Genomic DNA, 18681 nt, shown 5'->3' with positions numbered 1-18681 from the left:
GAAGGCCCTGGGTTCAAATCCCGTGAGCGGGATCGTGGGTGCGCACTGCTGAGGAGTCCCACAATAGGACGGAACGGCTGTCCAGTTCTTCCAGGTTTCCAATGGTAGTATAACATCAATCGGTTCATGATCTCGATAAAAACAGTCTCCACAACCCCTAAACTGATAATAATAATAATAAGAAGAAGAAGAAGAAGAAAGTTGGTGGAGCACGACCCAAGGATATAAACTATATGTAAGAATTTATGTATTATATTAACTAGTTCATAAATTCATGCATCTTAAAACAATCTAATAACTCACAATTATTCAACAGATATGTTAATAGTTGAATTCACAAGTTGATTTATGTTAGACTATGCTAGACTGCCGTTTTCAATAGTGATCTAGCTTAGATTGATTCATGAATTTAATTACTAAAGTTACTAAAATCTCCACAAACCTCCATTTTGATAAAAATAGATAACTGTAAATATATCTCTAACGATATTCATCTCAGTACAATTAAGCAAGGAATTCACTATTTTAACCAAGTGAATTAAATAATTTGGTTCAAGTCAGCTATCAAGTGACATTTTCTAGGTTGTCATAATTAACTGAGCTAACTCTGGACAAAATTCTATTCTGAGAGTACTAATCTAGTTCATAAATTCACATGATACAATGAGAGAAAAAATTGATCTGGAAAACTACTGACAGTATTAATAGATTATATTTGAAAACAATATGATCAAATTCACTTGGTAGTGTTTACTTGAATCTTTCCATTGATGTTTAAGATCGCAATTGATCAGTTTCTTATTGGCATATGTGTGTATTATCTCGATATTGTCTTAATTCATAAGCATCCTAAGCAAAGATAAACACAGTAGCTAAGTGGATAACGAGATGATGTTTGAAGTGAACGGTACTGCGTCCGAGTCCCGGAATGAACATAAACTCTGAGAATCAGGTACATCCAGCTGACGAGTCCCGAAATGGACGAAATTCGCGTCAAACTGAATTCAGTTGCTAACCACTATCCATCTTTGTTTATAATGCTTGTGAATTAAGGCAATATCGAGGCAATCAGTAGAGTATGCACGTATGTCAATAAGAGACTGATCAATTGCAGTCTAAAAACATCAATGGGAGATCGCAGTAAATAATACCAAGTGAATTTAAACTTCACTCCAATGTACAAGAAAGTGGCTATTATGATTCAATGGCTAAGTTTATAACGCGATGTTGTTTGAAGCAAACAGTACTGAGTTCACTATTCATTTTTAAATTATATATAAGTTTAGTTCATTCAAAAGACTTTATCAATAATGTTTCATTTGATTTGGAATTCGCCGAGAGTACTGATCCTTATTTTCATTAAAAGATTTCCGCAAAACATTAACTTCCACATGTTCATTGTTCCTTTTTACTACATTTGTGTTATGCTTCAAATTAACCATTCTTTGACATTCTTCAGATACTGATATTAGAATCTTGTTCGATTCTCGCTAAACTCCGTGTTCTGATATCTGCATCTACTGCAGATTGTAAACCACAGACAAAAATAAGGCATTTAAACTGATATGAGGACATTTCCTGTAAACGGAATCGCTCACATTCCCGGTTCCCGATACTTGCGTACGTCATATAATCGTCCTGTAGTCTTTTTGCAAGCTGGAGGCATTGGTATCTAGTGTGAAAAACTGATGATCGTTCACCAAATATACGTGTCAGGCACTCTACTATTTCTCTGAAGGTTATGTCGGTTAGCTTCATTGGGAGGATAAAATTACAGAACATTTCATGTTCAGACACTCCGAGCTTGCGTAATAATAATCTGAGTTTCGAACCTTAGTCCCACTCTTTACAATCATTAATAAACAAATCCTCATGGCGTTTAAACCATGCCTCAAAGGTAATTCCACATTCTAGATCAAATCTAAATTCATTTATTGAATTCCCAATAGAATCCGGAGTCATATTGGAATTAGATACATTGGCCCTTGGGGATAGTGACATACTTTTGACCAATAATTCGACAAGAGAATTTTGCTGTTGCTATAAAGTTTTCAGATCATCGATTTTATTGTTATAAAATCCACTTTAACTGAATATATAGGCGTAGATCCGTTCTAACCGCCGTCGCCAATTGTTATAACTGGTGGTTTGTACCCTTCGTTCTTTGTTTTTACCCCGTCGCTAATTGTTACAACGTTCGGTTTTACTCCGTCTAATGTTATAAGCGTTAGGTTTCCACGTATGGGACGTTAATTTACCTTAGACGAATATCTACACTAGATTCCCTTCAATTGTCTATTCTTTCTACAGGACTTTAACACAACTCAGACGATAAAGAACATGTGATTAGCCTGACTAGAACGTAAATATATTTCCACACCGAAAACGGACACAATCCAATAACGATGAACAATCAATAATAAGTGAGTCACAATAATAATAAGTGTTAGGATAGTCGGTAAAAGAGACCAATAATTATCATGTTAAGTCCAATGGTGTCCTTGAACCTTAAATGTACATTTCTTATTGGTCGATGTTTATTTCACTTGTTAAATGTTGTACAAATGTTGTTTCCTATTTTATGGTACGATGTGGTTTGTTTGCTTGGTATATAAATAGAGTATGTTTGAAATACAATGATTCATAACTCCGAGGCTGTGACTTGTGTTCTTGACTCAACTGGCTGGGACAGACAGCGAAGCAGGGCCAATCAGGGCACTAGGACATCCTTACATGTTTACGTGTCCACTGTCACAGAAGCGATCGATATAAACGCTGCGTATCTAAAACCTGCAGTCACCCACCCGTTACAACAATAAGGATAGAGGAATATATAACTCATCTGACACCTGTCAAACTATCTACATGTTTGACTAAGCAGACAACCAATGATTATCATCCTCGGCTACACATCAGATAGTAATTCACTTAAAATAATAATGGACGGTGGCGCATTTTCGTGGATTATTTAAAATTAGACATCAAGATTATTGGATGCCGGTGGTCTAGAAGTTAAGCGTTCGCATGCGAGCCTGATATGTCTTAGTTTCGAATCTCTAGGGGGGCGGGACAGTGGATGCTCGCTGCTGAGAAGTCCTATACTAGGATGAAACAGTCGTCCAATGCTTCAAGGTTTTCCATGGTGGTCTAGCTTCAATTGACTCATGAATTCAATTATTATAGTGAATAAACATTATGTGCTAATTCCTTCAACAAACAAAATATATTATATAATCAATGAACAATTCGTTGTAGAAACATTTCTGCTTTATTAACCGATAATGTAAACTGTTAATACTGATCTCACGTTACTTCTTATGAATTGTGTACGGGGTATAAATAATTTTAAAAAATACTAAGAAGGCATCTCCCAAGTTTGTTTACTACAATTTTTCATACGTTTTCCATCAGTTATTTACTATTCTGTTAATATAGTTTTTTTTTCATTTTTCTTTTTATAGAATATGTCATCAACTCATTCGAATAGATCAACACCAATATCAAGAACACCTATCACCGGCACCACCACCACAACAACAACACCTTACTCTTATCAACATCCTAACTATTTAGATAAAGAATCATTAGCTGCAACTAAAATTCAAGCTGGTTATCGTGGTTATTGTACACGTAAAAAATATGGTAATTTATCATTGAATTCTTCTTCAACATCATCAAATTATAATGTAACATCTAATAGACAATTATATACAACACATCAATCACCATTAAGAAATAATAATGATTTAGAGAATGCCGCCACACGAATACAAGCTAGTTATCGTGGTTATTTAACTAGAAAATCATTACGTGATGATAATATTACACAGAAATATACACCAATTAAAAATGTTTCTTATCATCATGATAAAATCAATAGAATTAATGAAAATGAGAACGATGATATTGATGGGAAAGTGAAAGCAGTCACTAAAATTCAAGCTGGTTATCGTGGTTATAAAACAAGAAAATCATTAGCCCCATTATTACATTCTCAACAAAATTTATTATTATCAAATAAAGAAAATCAAAATTATTTAGAATATAAATGTATCAATCAAGATAAACCTAATAATAATCATTTACATGATTTATATAATCCTGAATTAGCTGCCATTAAAATACAAGCAACCTATCGTGGTTATAAAACTAGACGACAATTAACTAAATAAATTATCATATAAAAAAATAATTCAAATTTAATGCATACTATATATATATATAATGTGTATTTCACTAATCATTGAACAATCTCTCACTTGTCATTTACACCTTTTTGGGAACATGAATACTTTTTATGAATTCAAGTCATTGATCTTTTTAAATCGTAAACAATATTTGCATGCTTATTTGACTATCAGTTTGTTTCTTCTTCTTCTTCTTTTTATGTATGTTTTACTAATTCTATATTGAAAAAAAAAAGGATGGTATTGTTAATTGCAAATGGGATAAAATATTGTATACAATGATTAATTCTTATAAAAAATAATAAACAGTTCGCCCAATTAAACATCATATAGTATTGTATACTTCCATTATCAAATGGATCAACTTATTTATTTAGTTATTCATTTAGTTGAAATATATAATCAAAAGTCACACAATATTATGATAGTTTCATTCAGCTTGTAATAATGTTTCTTTCTTTCTTTTTTATATTTGGGAATTGTTGTTGTTGCTGTTGTTCTTGTTTTGTTTTAATAAATACAATAATAATAATAATGATGATGATGATGATGTGAATAACATCATAAATGTTTTAAATTAATTTCTTTTACTTAATTCAATCATAAATATTTATGTATTTAAATGAATATAAGTAATAAAAAAAAATGTAACTCATTATTTATACACAATTTAATGTACTTGAGATTGAGTTTGTGAAAAAAAAAATAGATGAAATAAGTATTGAACTTGGGACTTATTGAAGTTTGACAAGAATTCTTTAATAAGACTGAATATTTCGTCTAGTCAGAATACTTGTAGAAAACATCAGTCACTTAGTCAACTACACCCGACCGTTATTGCTACCTTGACGTGGTGGTCGGGCTTGCCTATCGTGATGAAGCAATCGAGCTATACTGGCTGGAACAACCGTTCCTCAACGTCCTACCACGTCAGACAGGTCGGTTGAAGAGCGGTAAGACTAAAAGCAACAAACCCAAGGTCCGAAGGCGAAGTCGTACTGCTGACTGTACAGAGGTGTGACAGCAGTAAGGTGTTTCCTTCAGACAACCAGCATGACAACGATGCTGCCTTCCCACAAGGAGGGATGGGGTTAGAAAAGGTCGACCCTAAAAGTGCACACCTCAATTCATCCCACGGATATCCGTCTCCGGCGGTAAGGTCTCAATAAGTACGGAGTTAACACGAAATTACTCATAAAAAGGTGTGTGACAGACCTCAAGCAGTTTTCCCTTGGGCACTGCGGTTACGCTCTCAGGTCACTAAGACCACTTCTAATCCGATTTACTTTTCAGGTACCTCCAGAAGAACCCTTCCACGGTGTGGGCAACCGGGAAGTGATGACCGCCCTCATACCTCTAACAGCACTCAAGACCACTGTATTCATAATCAACCTCCCTCTTCAATTCCTGTTATTCCTCCTACATCGACTTTCAACGCTAAACTTCCCCTTTCGGCTTCCCCTCAAGTGTCACCATAGCCAACGATTCTAGTCCTCAAAACTCTGTCCCAGGTCTACTGAAACCTCGCTCCACACTACACATTGGAGCCTTCAACGTACGCACCCTATGTCAAATCGGTCAGCAGGCTTCCTTGGCTAAAACCCTAGACTCTCTTTCCATTGATGTATGCTGTGTCTCCGAAACACGCACACGGGACTCCAGTGTGGTCATTCACTTGACCTCGCCTCGGCAACACGGAGAGCCAACGAGATACACCCTACGTGTATCTGGTGACCCTATGACCAGTTCTCGTGGACTGGCAGGTGTAGGCATAGCACTAAGCATGAGGGCGGAACAAGCACTGCTAGAGTGGATCCCCGTCAACAGTCGCCTATGTGCTGTTCGGCTAAACGGCTCCGTAAGAACTCGGAAGGATAGGGACACACGTCGTTGCCTTTTTGTCGTTTCTGCCTACGCTCCCACCGACTGCAGCTCAGATAAAGTGAAAGATGAATTTTACAGAAAGCTATCTGGACTTCTTCAGAAAGCTAAACGTTCAGACATAGTACTCGTAGCAGGTGACTTTAATGCCCAGATAGGTAGTTTAAACCAAACAGAAAGGCATTCACGTGGGTATTTTAGTATACCGGCACAACGAACAGATAATGGTGATCGTCTGCTGCAGCTGTGCTTAGACAATCGTTTACTTTTAGCAAACGCAAATTTTAAGCATAAGGAGAGACATCGTCTAACATGGCGACCCCCTACACCAAACCAACGATGGACTCAAATAGACCATATTTCCATCAGTCATCGTTGGAGAGGGTCGGTAGAAGATTGTCGCTCATTCTGGAGTACCTGATTGGACTCCGATCATGCCCTAATACGGGCACGCATCTGCTTGCGCCTCACTGGACGCAAAAAAGCCACAGTAAAAAGACCAATTAGAACTGAATTGAGTAAAGAGGAAACCAAAAGTAGGTTCCAGGAACGACTGAGGTCACCCTTAGGTAGTTCTGAAAACGAGGCTGACCCAGATGTTGCTTGGAAAGATATACGAACAGCTGTGGAAACAACAGTGGCATCTATCAGTGTTTTAAACCACAGGGTTACAAAGAACCAATGCATTTCCTCAAGGTTTATTGAACTGATGGATTCTCGTAAACCCATCCCATCAGGCTCTGAACACGATGGAGAGCGAAAACAAATCAGATCTAGGTTAGGCAAAAGTCTAAGGAACGACCGTGAGCAGTGGTGAGCAACGAAAGCAAAAGAGATTGAAAAGGTGGTGGCTATAGGGAACACAATAATTTTTCAGGCTAATGAAAGAAACTGAAATTAATAAGTCAAGTGTAAGTCAGACTATTTCGGAAAAAGACGATAATCTCATCTACTCCCAATCCAGACGTTTAAAACGATGAGCGGAACATTTCAGAGAATAGTTCAGCTGGCCTTCAGCTACTCTACAACTAAACATCATTCCCAGAGTGTGAATGGAACATTGAAGTGGGTCCCCCAACTCTAGCTGAAGTTCAAAAGGCTATAGTTAATCTGAAACGTAGAAAAGTAGTTGGTCTAGAAGAATTGACTCCAGAGGTCTTTAAGGATGGTGGTCCAGTTTCAGAGATTAGATTGACTAATATTTTAGCTAAGATCTGGGAGTTAGACGTTATCCCATCTGACTGGTTGCAATCACTGATCGTCCCAATACATAAGATGGTCAAAATCATCCTATGACAACCATAAAGGGATTAGTTTAACTAATATAGTATCTAAAATACTAGTCTCGATAATTATCGTACGCTTAACTAAGACTCGTGAACTGCAAACACGTGTGAATCAAGCTGGCTTCCAACGGTGTTGATGTCCAACTTCAATCAATCCACAATCTTGTGCAGCCCTTCATACATTGCACGCGGTGAATAACTGTCTAAAAACCCGAATTAAATCGACCTACACTGTTCATGAATTCTAACCATAACTCTAGAAGTTATATCTTGTAGCTAGTCACTAGTGAGAACCTAATTATTATTAGTAAAGCATATTTATGGTAGTATTTTCACGGTTGAAATTACAAACAGTCCCATACTAGGAAGAAACAGCTGTCAAATACTTTCACGTTTTCCATAGTGATCTAGTTAAGATCAGTTCGTGATTTCAACTGCAAAAGTATTTGACTATCAAATTACATATTATTAGTTTTGAACATATTCTGGTATGTTTTTATTATCATCTATATCATAAATAACATGAACGTACAAATTATTTTTTGTATACCATATGTCAGATTTGCTTACGATTTATCTTGTACATTATCAATTCATTAAAATACACCTAAAGTTCAGTTGATCTAAACCTCACAAACATACTTTCTACCATTTTAGTACAGTTGTATAACTTATCAAAAACAGTGTTTTATATATAAGGCAGATTATTACTAACTGATAATATGAATAATATGTTTGTTGAAAACTGGAAGTTAAGATAAAAAGTGTTATATAATCACATCTAAAAGTGGAACAAAACAATGTAAGAACTGTGCAAATACTTTAACCTAAAGGGAAATAGTTGGAAAAGAATATAATATAGTCGAATTTTACTATTTAATATGGTTAACTACATTTCATAGTTCATCGATTATGAGAATATCACGTTAATTCATTAGGAAGAATGAAAACACTTCAATAAAGAAAACTTTCTTCTTGACAATAACATCTTCAATAGTTGAAATCATGAGTCAATTGAAGCTAGACCAACATGGAAAACCTGAGAGCACTGGACAGGAGTTTCATTCCAGTATGGGACTCCTCAGTAGTGTGCATCCACAATCCCGCCCCCCGCGAGATTCGAACCCAGGAGTCCCATAATAGGACGAAATGGCCGTCCAGTGCTTCCAGGTTGGTCTAGCTTCAATTGACTCATGATTTCAATTATTGAAATTTCTAAAATCTCCACAAAACCCCTTCTAATAATAACATTTCCTCATGTTTATAGATAATTATACGATATCAATTCTTGAGATGATGGAGATTTGTAGCTCAGGTGGATGATTTTGATGGAGTTTTGTTCTCTGAGCTGGATGGTTTACTCGTGGAGCTTCCATAGTTCATCTGAACGATTCCAGGTAGACGTTTGCGCTAAGGATATCAATTCATTTGAATAAGTTTGACTATTTTTTAACCATTTTATAAAACTTCTCGGCGAGACTAATCCATGGACGAGCCAATCAGAAGCGTCTTATAGATTTCAAGGTTACGGTGCCAACTTCAGTGCTTAATGCTAACGTATGATGGGTTCACAACGAATTTTGTGCAAAACGTGATAATTGAGCGACTATAAAAAGTAAAACGGAGAGAGTATAATTTGTGAACGAATAAGTCAGGTATAAGATAATAGATCTCGGATTTTAACGCGAAGGCCCTTCATGTACTTGGTTTAATAAATTTCTGGCATTATAGCTGATGTGAGTTCGTGATGAAAGTCACATATAATTCCTAACTAAGGCAAATTATGACAACTATCGCGAACTGGATAATAAAAGCACTAGTAACATTGGAAGCAGTCAGGTACTACAATATATTTGGATGTTTGGAGAGCGTACAAACTCCTACATAGGCTTGGTTATGTGCATCGTCTCGTTATCCACAAGTAGCATTTTGTGTATTCAACAGCCGAAGTACATATAAACAATAGTGAAACCATGTGGTCCAGACTGAAAGAGTTTTTGAGACTTTATCATGGCTCCACAAGCCGAGTATTCTGTAGTCGTATGGATGATTTCCTCTACTGTATGCTTTACGATTTTACAACCTCAGAACCTCTTTCTAAGCTTGACAAGTTTTTGAACCACGTAAAAGAAGTGTATCCACTTTATTTCTTTGGTTTTGTATAATATATTTTTTACTCTACACTGACGGTTTGGTGATTGGCTAATATCTCTGAAGATCACTTGGGATTCGTTAGAAGGTCGTCCATAAATTAGAGTCTCGCCAACTTTTCTATTTTACCATTGAAAATGATATTTATATATATATATTTAGTAATTATCCATTAAAAAATACGATTGTACTGCTTTAGAAATTGATATCGTCAAGAAGTTAAAGATTCGTGTAAATCTATTTCATAATAATCAATATATACTTTAGATTCATAGAATACAAGGATGTGAGGAAGACTAGTTCTATAATTGTACACAAGTGTACACTGATAGTCGAGTCAAAGCCCATGAAGAACTATTATATAAATTAAAAACATCTTCAGAATTTTCTCCTTCAACTAATTCTATCAAGACACACTCATTAAAATGAACTTCTTCATGACTAACAAATGTAAGAGATATTCGTAGGCTCATAGCTGGCTTTAAAACATTGATCAAGTATGTAATAAACACTAATCGACCAATAACGGCTTAACAAAGGCTACTAGGTAACAATGGGAAGTCAGTTGATGAAACTGAGATGGTGAGATCATATATGTATATTCCACAACCACCTACTTCGACGAGAATAGTCTCCGACAGTTAGGGGTATTCAAATCAAGAAGTGATATCAGTCCATGAAGTCATTGAATGTTGAACTAAGTCATGTAGATGAGTGTAAACTACACTATTGTGATTCACAAGATTATCGTAAGCAATGGTTCGAGAAGTTAATTGATATAGTATAGTATCCATCAGAATTTTTGTATTTCTTTAAGATTGAAAATTTCATAATTTTTAATGTCACTACTATTACTACATTCACAATTCTAGAATATCGCTATCATTTGGCAACTGGAACCGATTAACACATATATAGGCCAAATACTACATTATATATAACTAATTGTTATTTAAGTCACTGCATTATTTTGAGATTATGTACTCTATTGTATTAGGGGGAAATACGGAAAATGAAACATAATGACTCAAATAGTGTTATTCTCTTTCCGAGGAAATAGTGTTTTTATATATATATATATATATATATATATATATATATATATATATATATATATATATATATATATATATATATGCATTATTTCTACATAATAATAATAATAATAATAAAAACAAAATGAAGAGAGAATGGGTGTCGAAAATATTCAATTCACTGAGTATTGTTTTAAAACAATAAAATAATAATAATAATAGTATATAAATAAATAATAATAATAATAAAAAGCCTGAAGAGATCTAGACAGAGATAGATGTATGTATAGTTTATTGATAGACTGATTGATTTCCAACTTGTATTGATAATAGTAATGTGGGTCTGTGTGTGTGTATCTGTTTGAGTGAGTGAGTACAAAAATTAAAACTAGAAAGGGAACAGAGAGAAGAAAATTCAAGCACACATAACGAACAACAATTAGGGAAAACAAACAGAACAGAACAGAACACCTTTATAGAAAAGCACATACTATGAGTAACAGACTTTTTTAATAAAAAAAAAGAAACAAAACAAATTACAACAAGTTTATATTTTCATTGTCCATCCCTGCTTTAATTAATATTTCCAATGCATATATATATATATATATGAAATACTAACAATCACAAATTAGCCTGATAAGAGATAATGTACAAATTATAAAGAAAAATAAGTAGTGAATGCATAATATACCGTTTTTGTGTACTTTCAAATATATATATATATATATATATATATATATATATATATATATATATATATATATATATATATATATATATATATATATATATATATATATATATATATAGACCAATCCAATTGTGTGTTAAACATATATGATCAAGATATGAGAATTATAATAAAAAAGAAAACAAAGAAGAGAAAATTTTAAGCAGAAGAGAGAGAGAGATGGCGCTCTACTGTAACATATACTTTAAATAGATGAATATAAGTTTTTCTATAAAGTTAACAAAATAAAAGACGATAATGAAGGCGCATTTACTAAAGATGATACATTTTCAAGGCTGTTATTATTATTATTACTACTATTACTATTGCTTGTGAAATGCTCTTCGTGTAGACAAACAATGTCCCTTTTTTTTCTTTAAACGGTAACCAGGGCGGAAGAGATAGTGAAAAGGCGCAAAAAAATAGAGCATTAAAAATATTCAGCGTGTATATATATATATATATATATATATATATATATATATATATATATATATGCTGAATGAGAAGAAAACAATGGCAAAATAGGCTAACACCCTGACAATTGTATAAATATAAAAAGGATTACAAATACATTAATAGATAGATAAATAAATAAATAAATAAAGAAGAGGAACAAAAGTAACAAATAGATCTATTGTTGTAAATATACAAAAGATTTTTTATTAAAAAGCAAAACCAAAACAGAGGTGAAATAGACTGATTATCAAGTTTGCAATTTTAAAATAATCATAATCATAATCATAGTTGAATTAATTAGAAAAATGACCAACAATATGATAAGCTGTGTACAAGTGAGAAAAAAAGAGAAATACACGAAAGGGTAGGCAGGTGATAATAATAATAATGATAGTGATAAAGTGCAACAAGATAAACACCACAATGATAAACTCATATGTATTTAAACACACCACATATATACCTCTAGAAACAAGAAGAAACTCAAAAATTCTGGAATGAAAAACCAGATAAAAAAGAAACTTTACTTCCATCTAATTATATATATATATATATATATATATATATATATATATATATATATATATATATATATAGTAGATTAAGAAAACAAACGTCAAATTTGATTAATACGCATTTTTAACTATTTACCAGCACGTCTCTGACTCCGTGTGTGTGTGTGTGTGTGCGATAAAAGAAATTTTCGGTATTTACATTATTTTAGCATTGGATATATGTATCGTAGAACAACAACGACGCTGATACAAATATGATCAAAAACAGAGAAACTGTTTACTGATTACACAAAATAAGAAATTTTAATCGATACAAAGATATCTCGATCAATAGATGATGACCAACAACAAGATTTATTTACCAATACACCATAGTTATATATATATATATATATGCATACAACACAGTAATCAAAATAATGTAAGCGCGAAATACAATTCAGTCATTATTGATGAAGTATTATTTTTCTATTTCAGTTTTGAAAATTAAAAGAATAATGATGAAATGGGAACCATTCTCTGTTTTAACATACCACGTTCGCTGAAGAGAATCGCTTATATAATCGATAAGAATTAAAATTGTAATGAAAGAGAAAGAGAGAGAAATGTCTAGAGAAAATTATTGTTTTTAGTAGAAGGAAAAGAAAAAGAAAAACAAACAACAATCAAATCGATCATTTTAATCATCTATTGGTCGATCAGATAGATAGACATGTAATCAGGCAAATAAAGGATAAATAGAGAAACAGACAAAAGATGACAACGAATAAGAGTAAAATAAATTTCATACACGTTATGTATTACACCACTTCAAACGATGAAGAGAAAGAACAGTATAAACTATTCTGATATATATATTTAAAAAAATTAAGGATTAAAAAACGCCAGTCAAAGAATTTTTGGCAGAAATCAACAAAGTGACAAAGAAGAGTAAACAACGAAAGATAAACAGACACATTAAAAAAAATAGATAGGATTTATTGAAAGAGACAGAAACAAAGACGAGATTAGTAGGTAGAAACAACCAGTGGAGAAAAAAAGAAGAGAAAATGAATGAATTAAGACAACAAAGCATTTGAATATTCCTAACTGAAACAAAAACACAAAACTATTGAATTAATGAAAGAGAAGAGAGTGAGTTTTAGCCTTGAACAGTGGTATTTTTGTGTATTAGACCAAATATATTGTAATTACAAGATTGAGTTTATAAAATTCAGAATAAAGACACAAACACAAGATGTGTACACAAATTGGCGCCCAAACTGGGTCGTAACACTATAGATGACGGGATAAAGAAAAAAAAATTTTTTTTTGAAAAAAGAGAGAAGATAAATAAGACCTGGTTATATGTGGTGTGTTTATTTATTTACTAGAACAATGAATGAGATCAACCAACTAGCGAAGCAGCTGGAAAGAGAGCAAAATATCGCTATCACCTGGACAATAGAAGCAAACAATCTATGCAGTTTTGTAATGTACTATAAACACACAAAAAAATCTTGTTATCAAAACACTTGTTTATGTATAACAGCAATAGTAAATTTACTGAGTAATAATAATAAAATATGTCCTGAATATTTGTGTGTATGTGTGAGAAAGAGAGTGAGTGTACAATTTGTATACTACTTAATAAATGTGTGTACATTGTAGAATAGAAAAAGTTGAAAAGATAATAACTAAGGCAACTTGATTTTATTGACAAAGAAGCAATTGACAAAGTATCAGCTGATATACACACAGACACACACGCAACCGATGCCATTTAAAATACAGGAACACAAAATATGTATACACATTTAATGTACGTAAGTGTGAAAATATAATTACATTGATCATTCTCTTTAGTAATAGTAGTAGCAGTAGTATTCATATTACGAATCGTCTCTATCCAAATATTATATTTTAATTGTCAAGACAGTCAATGCACCTGAATACAACCGATATTACGCAATTAATAGAAAAAACCTCACCAGAACGATTCTGTAATATCTTATTGGGAAACAGAAAAACATCAGAGGAGAAATAACAAACAGGGGCCTTCTAGATGAACGAGCATGGTTGTTGATGTGGACAAGTACAATAAAGATAGATTTGAAAAAAGAAAGAATAAAATAAAGTGTACACGATGCGCAACTTGATATATTGCTTTCCCACACCATTCCATAACGACTTTTAATACAAAGAAGAAGAATGTTGATTATGAAAAATAATAATTAGAAGTAATATAAAAATTATTAGTTCTCTTACAGCTATTGAATATAATATAAATGAGATGGAATATGATTTAGGAGGGAGTGAGGGTGTATACAAATAAAAAAATAATTAATTAATATGACAATTATGTATAATGTTTATATTTTCAAATGTAGAGGTTCTAATATTCAGTTCGATAAAAGAAAATAAATAAAAATATGTGTATGCATGCACAATTGTTCTTATAACTATCGTTATTGGTGTTTATTTCTTTCTCAAATAAAAAACACCAAACAACATACTGATGACACTACCTTGTAACAATGACAATAACTGCAGCACCAGAAGTAGAAGTAGTAGTAGTAGTCAAACATTGGTTTGTAGCATTCAATATTGAAGGGGACGACAACCTTGGCGATAATGATGTGGATAGTACAACATTACTATTATTCAACAAAGTCAATTGAGGTTGTTGTTTGATAGGGACTGGTGATGCATCCACAGTTAAACACTGCAATTCATTTGTTGTTGAATTATGATGATATTCTCGTTGTTGCTTAGCTGCAATCATAATCTCAACTAGTAAGCAACGAAAAAAACAAATGACACTATGGAAAGTAAATAAACTACAAGAACAGCGCAAAAATGATAGACTAAAATGAAATAATTCTCATAAAATGACTGTAAATCTGACATTACCACCATCATCATTATCATCATCTAAGGATTTCTTTAATTTAATGCCCCCAAATGTCCTGGTACGGCCGAGAGTGGGGAGAGTCAACTCTCCCTCTCGAAATGCTCTCACATGGCCACGTGCGTACAACCACTGAGAAGGAAGCCCTACTCACTGTCTTCTAGTGGCAGGAGTGTTGTTTACGAAATCGAGAGGATGAAAAGCAAATGTCCGGTGCTTTATCTGGGTTGTTGGTGTGTACAGAAAATCCACCTAGGGGAGTTGGAAAACCCTGATTGCAAACCAATGGTGTATATGGGCTCCAGGATCGTGAGGAAACAAAAGGCGTATGAACCAATTATTGGTCACCGGTTAACATGGGACTGGATCTACTAACGTTGTTTCACTGTCTTGTGGATTAGAGATTTAGGTCAAAGGCCCGAGTTGTGGCCCCCTAAGAAAACCACCTGCTTCGGTTTTGACACCCAGGCAGTACCTCAGCCCTCACATTAATCGAATGATTTATGTGGCGCATATCTGTTTGGTGCCTTCTTGTACCAATTTTTATGTGTTTAAGTAAATAAATAATAATGTAAGTGATAACATTAGTAATTCATTTAGAGTGATTGGTGGTATACGGTAGGAAGACCTATATAACTTGCAGTGTTTCGTGTAGTCATCATGAAAAGTGGAACAGTGACAATAAAACATGAATGGATGGTCATACAGTTGAGATGATTTACTTCTGTGGACTTTCCAGAAAGTTTTAAACATATAACAACAGAGATTATAGGAAGTGTTTTTCCTAAGAATGGTAAATATATTCGCGTAGGATATGATTGATACACTTCAACATTTCATGAAATTAACATATTTCCGACTTCAGATGATGGATTTCTTGAAGAAAAAAGCAACTACATATGTATTGAAAACTCTTCGAAATGAATACAGTTTAAAATAGATTCAAACACAAAAACATACACAAACAGACATTAACACTTACGATCGAATACATCATTGATTAGATCATCTGGTAATAAATTCTCTTCATTTTGTTGTTGATACTGTTGTTTATAATTTGACTGTAACATCGATTCTAAATAAGGATCAATAATTTTAGTAACAGGAGTATCCTGAGATGTATGATTAAAATTATAAGATATTGTTGATGAATTAGACATTGTTGATAGATTTCTGTGAAAAGTTGGATAACTTGAATAAGTATTGAAACAACAATCGAATGATCCACTCGTTGAATTTATTTCATAATAATGATTAACTAAAGTGTCCAATGAAGATGATGATGTGGAATACGCTGATTCTATCGATTGTTGACATGCAGACAGCGGCGGTGGTGGCGGTGGTGACTTAAGGTAACCAGACGTAGTACTGGAACTTGGGGAAGTATTCGCTGATACACTGATTGGTGATAAACTATTACACGGTGTTAAGGGATAAACAACATTCGAATGATTTATCATCAATGTATTATTATTACAATACGATGAATCATTTCGAGTGAAGTAATTAAATGTATCAATTTTATTATTATTGTTTAACTCGCTGGTTTTATGACTATTTGGAAAAACCTGAGAACGATAATTATGAGCTAAATGAGCTGATTGGGGATAAACAGTATTATTACACAAAGATATATTATCCAAGTTAGAATTGATTTTCTGTTGTTGTACATAAACAGGTTGAGGTAAAGACCATTCAAGACACTGAACTGAATTCATAGGATTTTCAGTACAACATATATTAGAATATGCGTTCTCATTATGTGCCATCAAACTACTAGATGGTACACTTGAAACATATGACAATGAGGAGGGGAAGAGGTGGCGACCGGAGAGGATTGCTCAACTTCAGTTGAAGAACAAGCTTGATAAGTATTAACTGGCAGAGAGTCATCGGAGAATTTGTTAGATACCTGAGAGCATTGAAAACTACTATGATCATTATCAGTAGTAGTAACAGGAACAACAGAACGATTTTGATGGATACCCTGACAATCGACTAATCCTTGATGTAGTTCAGTTTTAACTAAACAACTGTAACATAAATGTGAGGGGGAAGAAAAACAATAAAGAACAACATGTAAATTATTTGCTGAATAAATCATGTTATCTGCAAAAATGTACAGTACTTTTATAGAATCAAATTGATAATTAACAGTATTAATAACGATTTTTATGGTGAACCTACATTATACAGATCAACTTGAATAACTATGAATTAAGATGGCAAAGACCGAATCAACTAGGCTTGACAATAGTCAAGATTTAAACTTTTTTCTCACTTAAAACGAGTAGTGATTATAATAACAGATTTTAAAACTGATCAACTTTGATTCAAGCGACAATGAAGTATCGATTATCTTAATATAATAAGTATGGTCTGGAAATTGAGTGCCAAAACCCGTACAGAGTACACATATATGATGAGGAACAATCAAGTTCTCGTAGTCAACGATCGTATACCACCACCACATTAAAAAAACAACTTCAAACTCAGTTAGTAACTCGATCTCAGAAAACTGTAAGGATTGATGAATGACAACCTTTGCGACAACTAAACCTTTGTATATTGGTACATTCTTACATCAGTCAGTCAGTCAGCTACAACGTAGGACCAAGCACATATGTGCATCGGTCCAGGTTGCCATACCGCATAAGCACAACAAGATGAACACCGGATTCATAGCAGTGGTTAGGTCAAAGGTGGTAATACATAAGAGAAAGATTGCAAATAGAGATATAGTACAAGAAGAAAGAATTGGTTCGTATAAAGAAAGATATGAAGTGTTTTTAATCTCTTAGTTTAAGGGAAGACAGGGAGTGTATACACCGACGCCATTGTGATCGATTCTGAGCCATGTCACCCAGTCTCCAACCATTGGTTACAATAGTCACGCGGACCCCAACCAAGTAGTCTGCATCTACCAACATGGCTCAGACTACAAGTTAGTAACTTCAAGCACTGATGCCACGTTTTGGTTTGGCCGCACCTAACTTTCTTCCAACTATCTCCAATACCGGATAGCATTGCACGTCGTAGTAATCGGTGGTGGGGCATACGTAACACGTGGCCCAACCATCTCAGTCGATCAAGATTCACAACCTCATCAACTGATTTATCATCATTTCCTAATACCCTGCGTCTGACCTCACTATTACTTCCCGGTGATACCATCAGGTACGAGCAATATTTGCATGAATCTGTGGTCAAATACTAATAGCTTACGAGTGTCTTCTACTCTTAATGGCCATGTTTTGCTGCCGTAAAGTAAAACAGAACGGACTGCCGCGCAGTATACCCGTCACGGTTTTACTCTTGTGATTTCTTGCATGAAGTCTTCACATACTGTGTGTCCATTTGTTCTTCATATATCGCAAATTTTAGGTTTGAAGGTTTGTGGCTCTGGATTCATGTGTTTTAATGAACCGAAAGTTTGTACGACAAAGTGATGTCGAGACCTATCTCGTAGTAGTAGTAGTAGTAGTAGTAGTAGTAGTAGTAGTAGTAGTAGTAGTAGTAGTAGTAGTAGTAGTAGTAGTAGTAGT

The 18681-nt window shown here is 33.8% G+C and overlaps 2 protein-coding genes across 3 annotated transcripts in view; one reads left to right on the top strand and one right to left on the bottom strand.

The window, feature by feature from the left end:
• Nucleotides 1-5540, top strand: part of MS3_00002434 (uncharacterized protein) — a gene marked incomplete at its 3' end in the record, with an annotated part of 45572 nt that extends 40032 nt beyond the window's left edge. The window contains exons 3-4 of one of the 2 annotated variants that reach the window (XM_051210020.1): nt 2311-2423; nt 3462-5540. In XM_051210020.1, coding sequence (XP_051075509.1) covers nt 3465-4172 — 708 coding nt within the window. In that variant the 5' untranslated portion in view covers nt 2311-2423; nt 3462-3464. The remainder of the gene's footprint in view (nt 1-2310; nt 2424-3461) is intronic. The other variant, XM_035732434.2, reaches the window with a different exon arrangement.
• The window catches only part of MS3_00010247 (uncharacterized protein), a gene marked incomplete at both ends in the record, with an annotated part of 93278 nt that continues 78943 nt past the window's right edge, over nt 4347-18681 (bottom strand). Inside the window, 3 exons of the mRNA XM_051218606.1 lie at nt 4347-4404; nt 14754-15018; nt 16119-16924. Coding sequence (XP_051075508.1) covers nt 4347-4404; nt 14754-15018; nt 16119-16924 — 1129 coding nt within the window. The remainder of the gene's footprint in view (nt 4405-14753; nt 15019-16118; nt 16925-18681) is intronic.

This window comes from Schistosoma haematobium, chromosome 1 (assembly GCF_000699445.3).
Source record: "Schistosoma haematobium chromosome 1, whole genome shotgun sequence".
Classification (NCBI taxonomy): Eukaryota; Metazoa; Platyhelminthes; class Trematoda; order Strigeidida; family Schistosomatidae; genus Schistosoma; species Schistosoma haematobium.
Note: the sequence above shows the minus strand (reverse complement) of the source record. Positions and strands in the feature narration are given on the sequence as shown.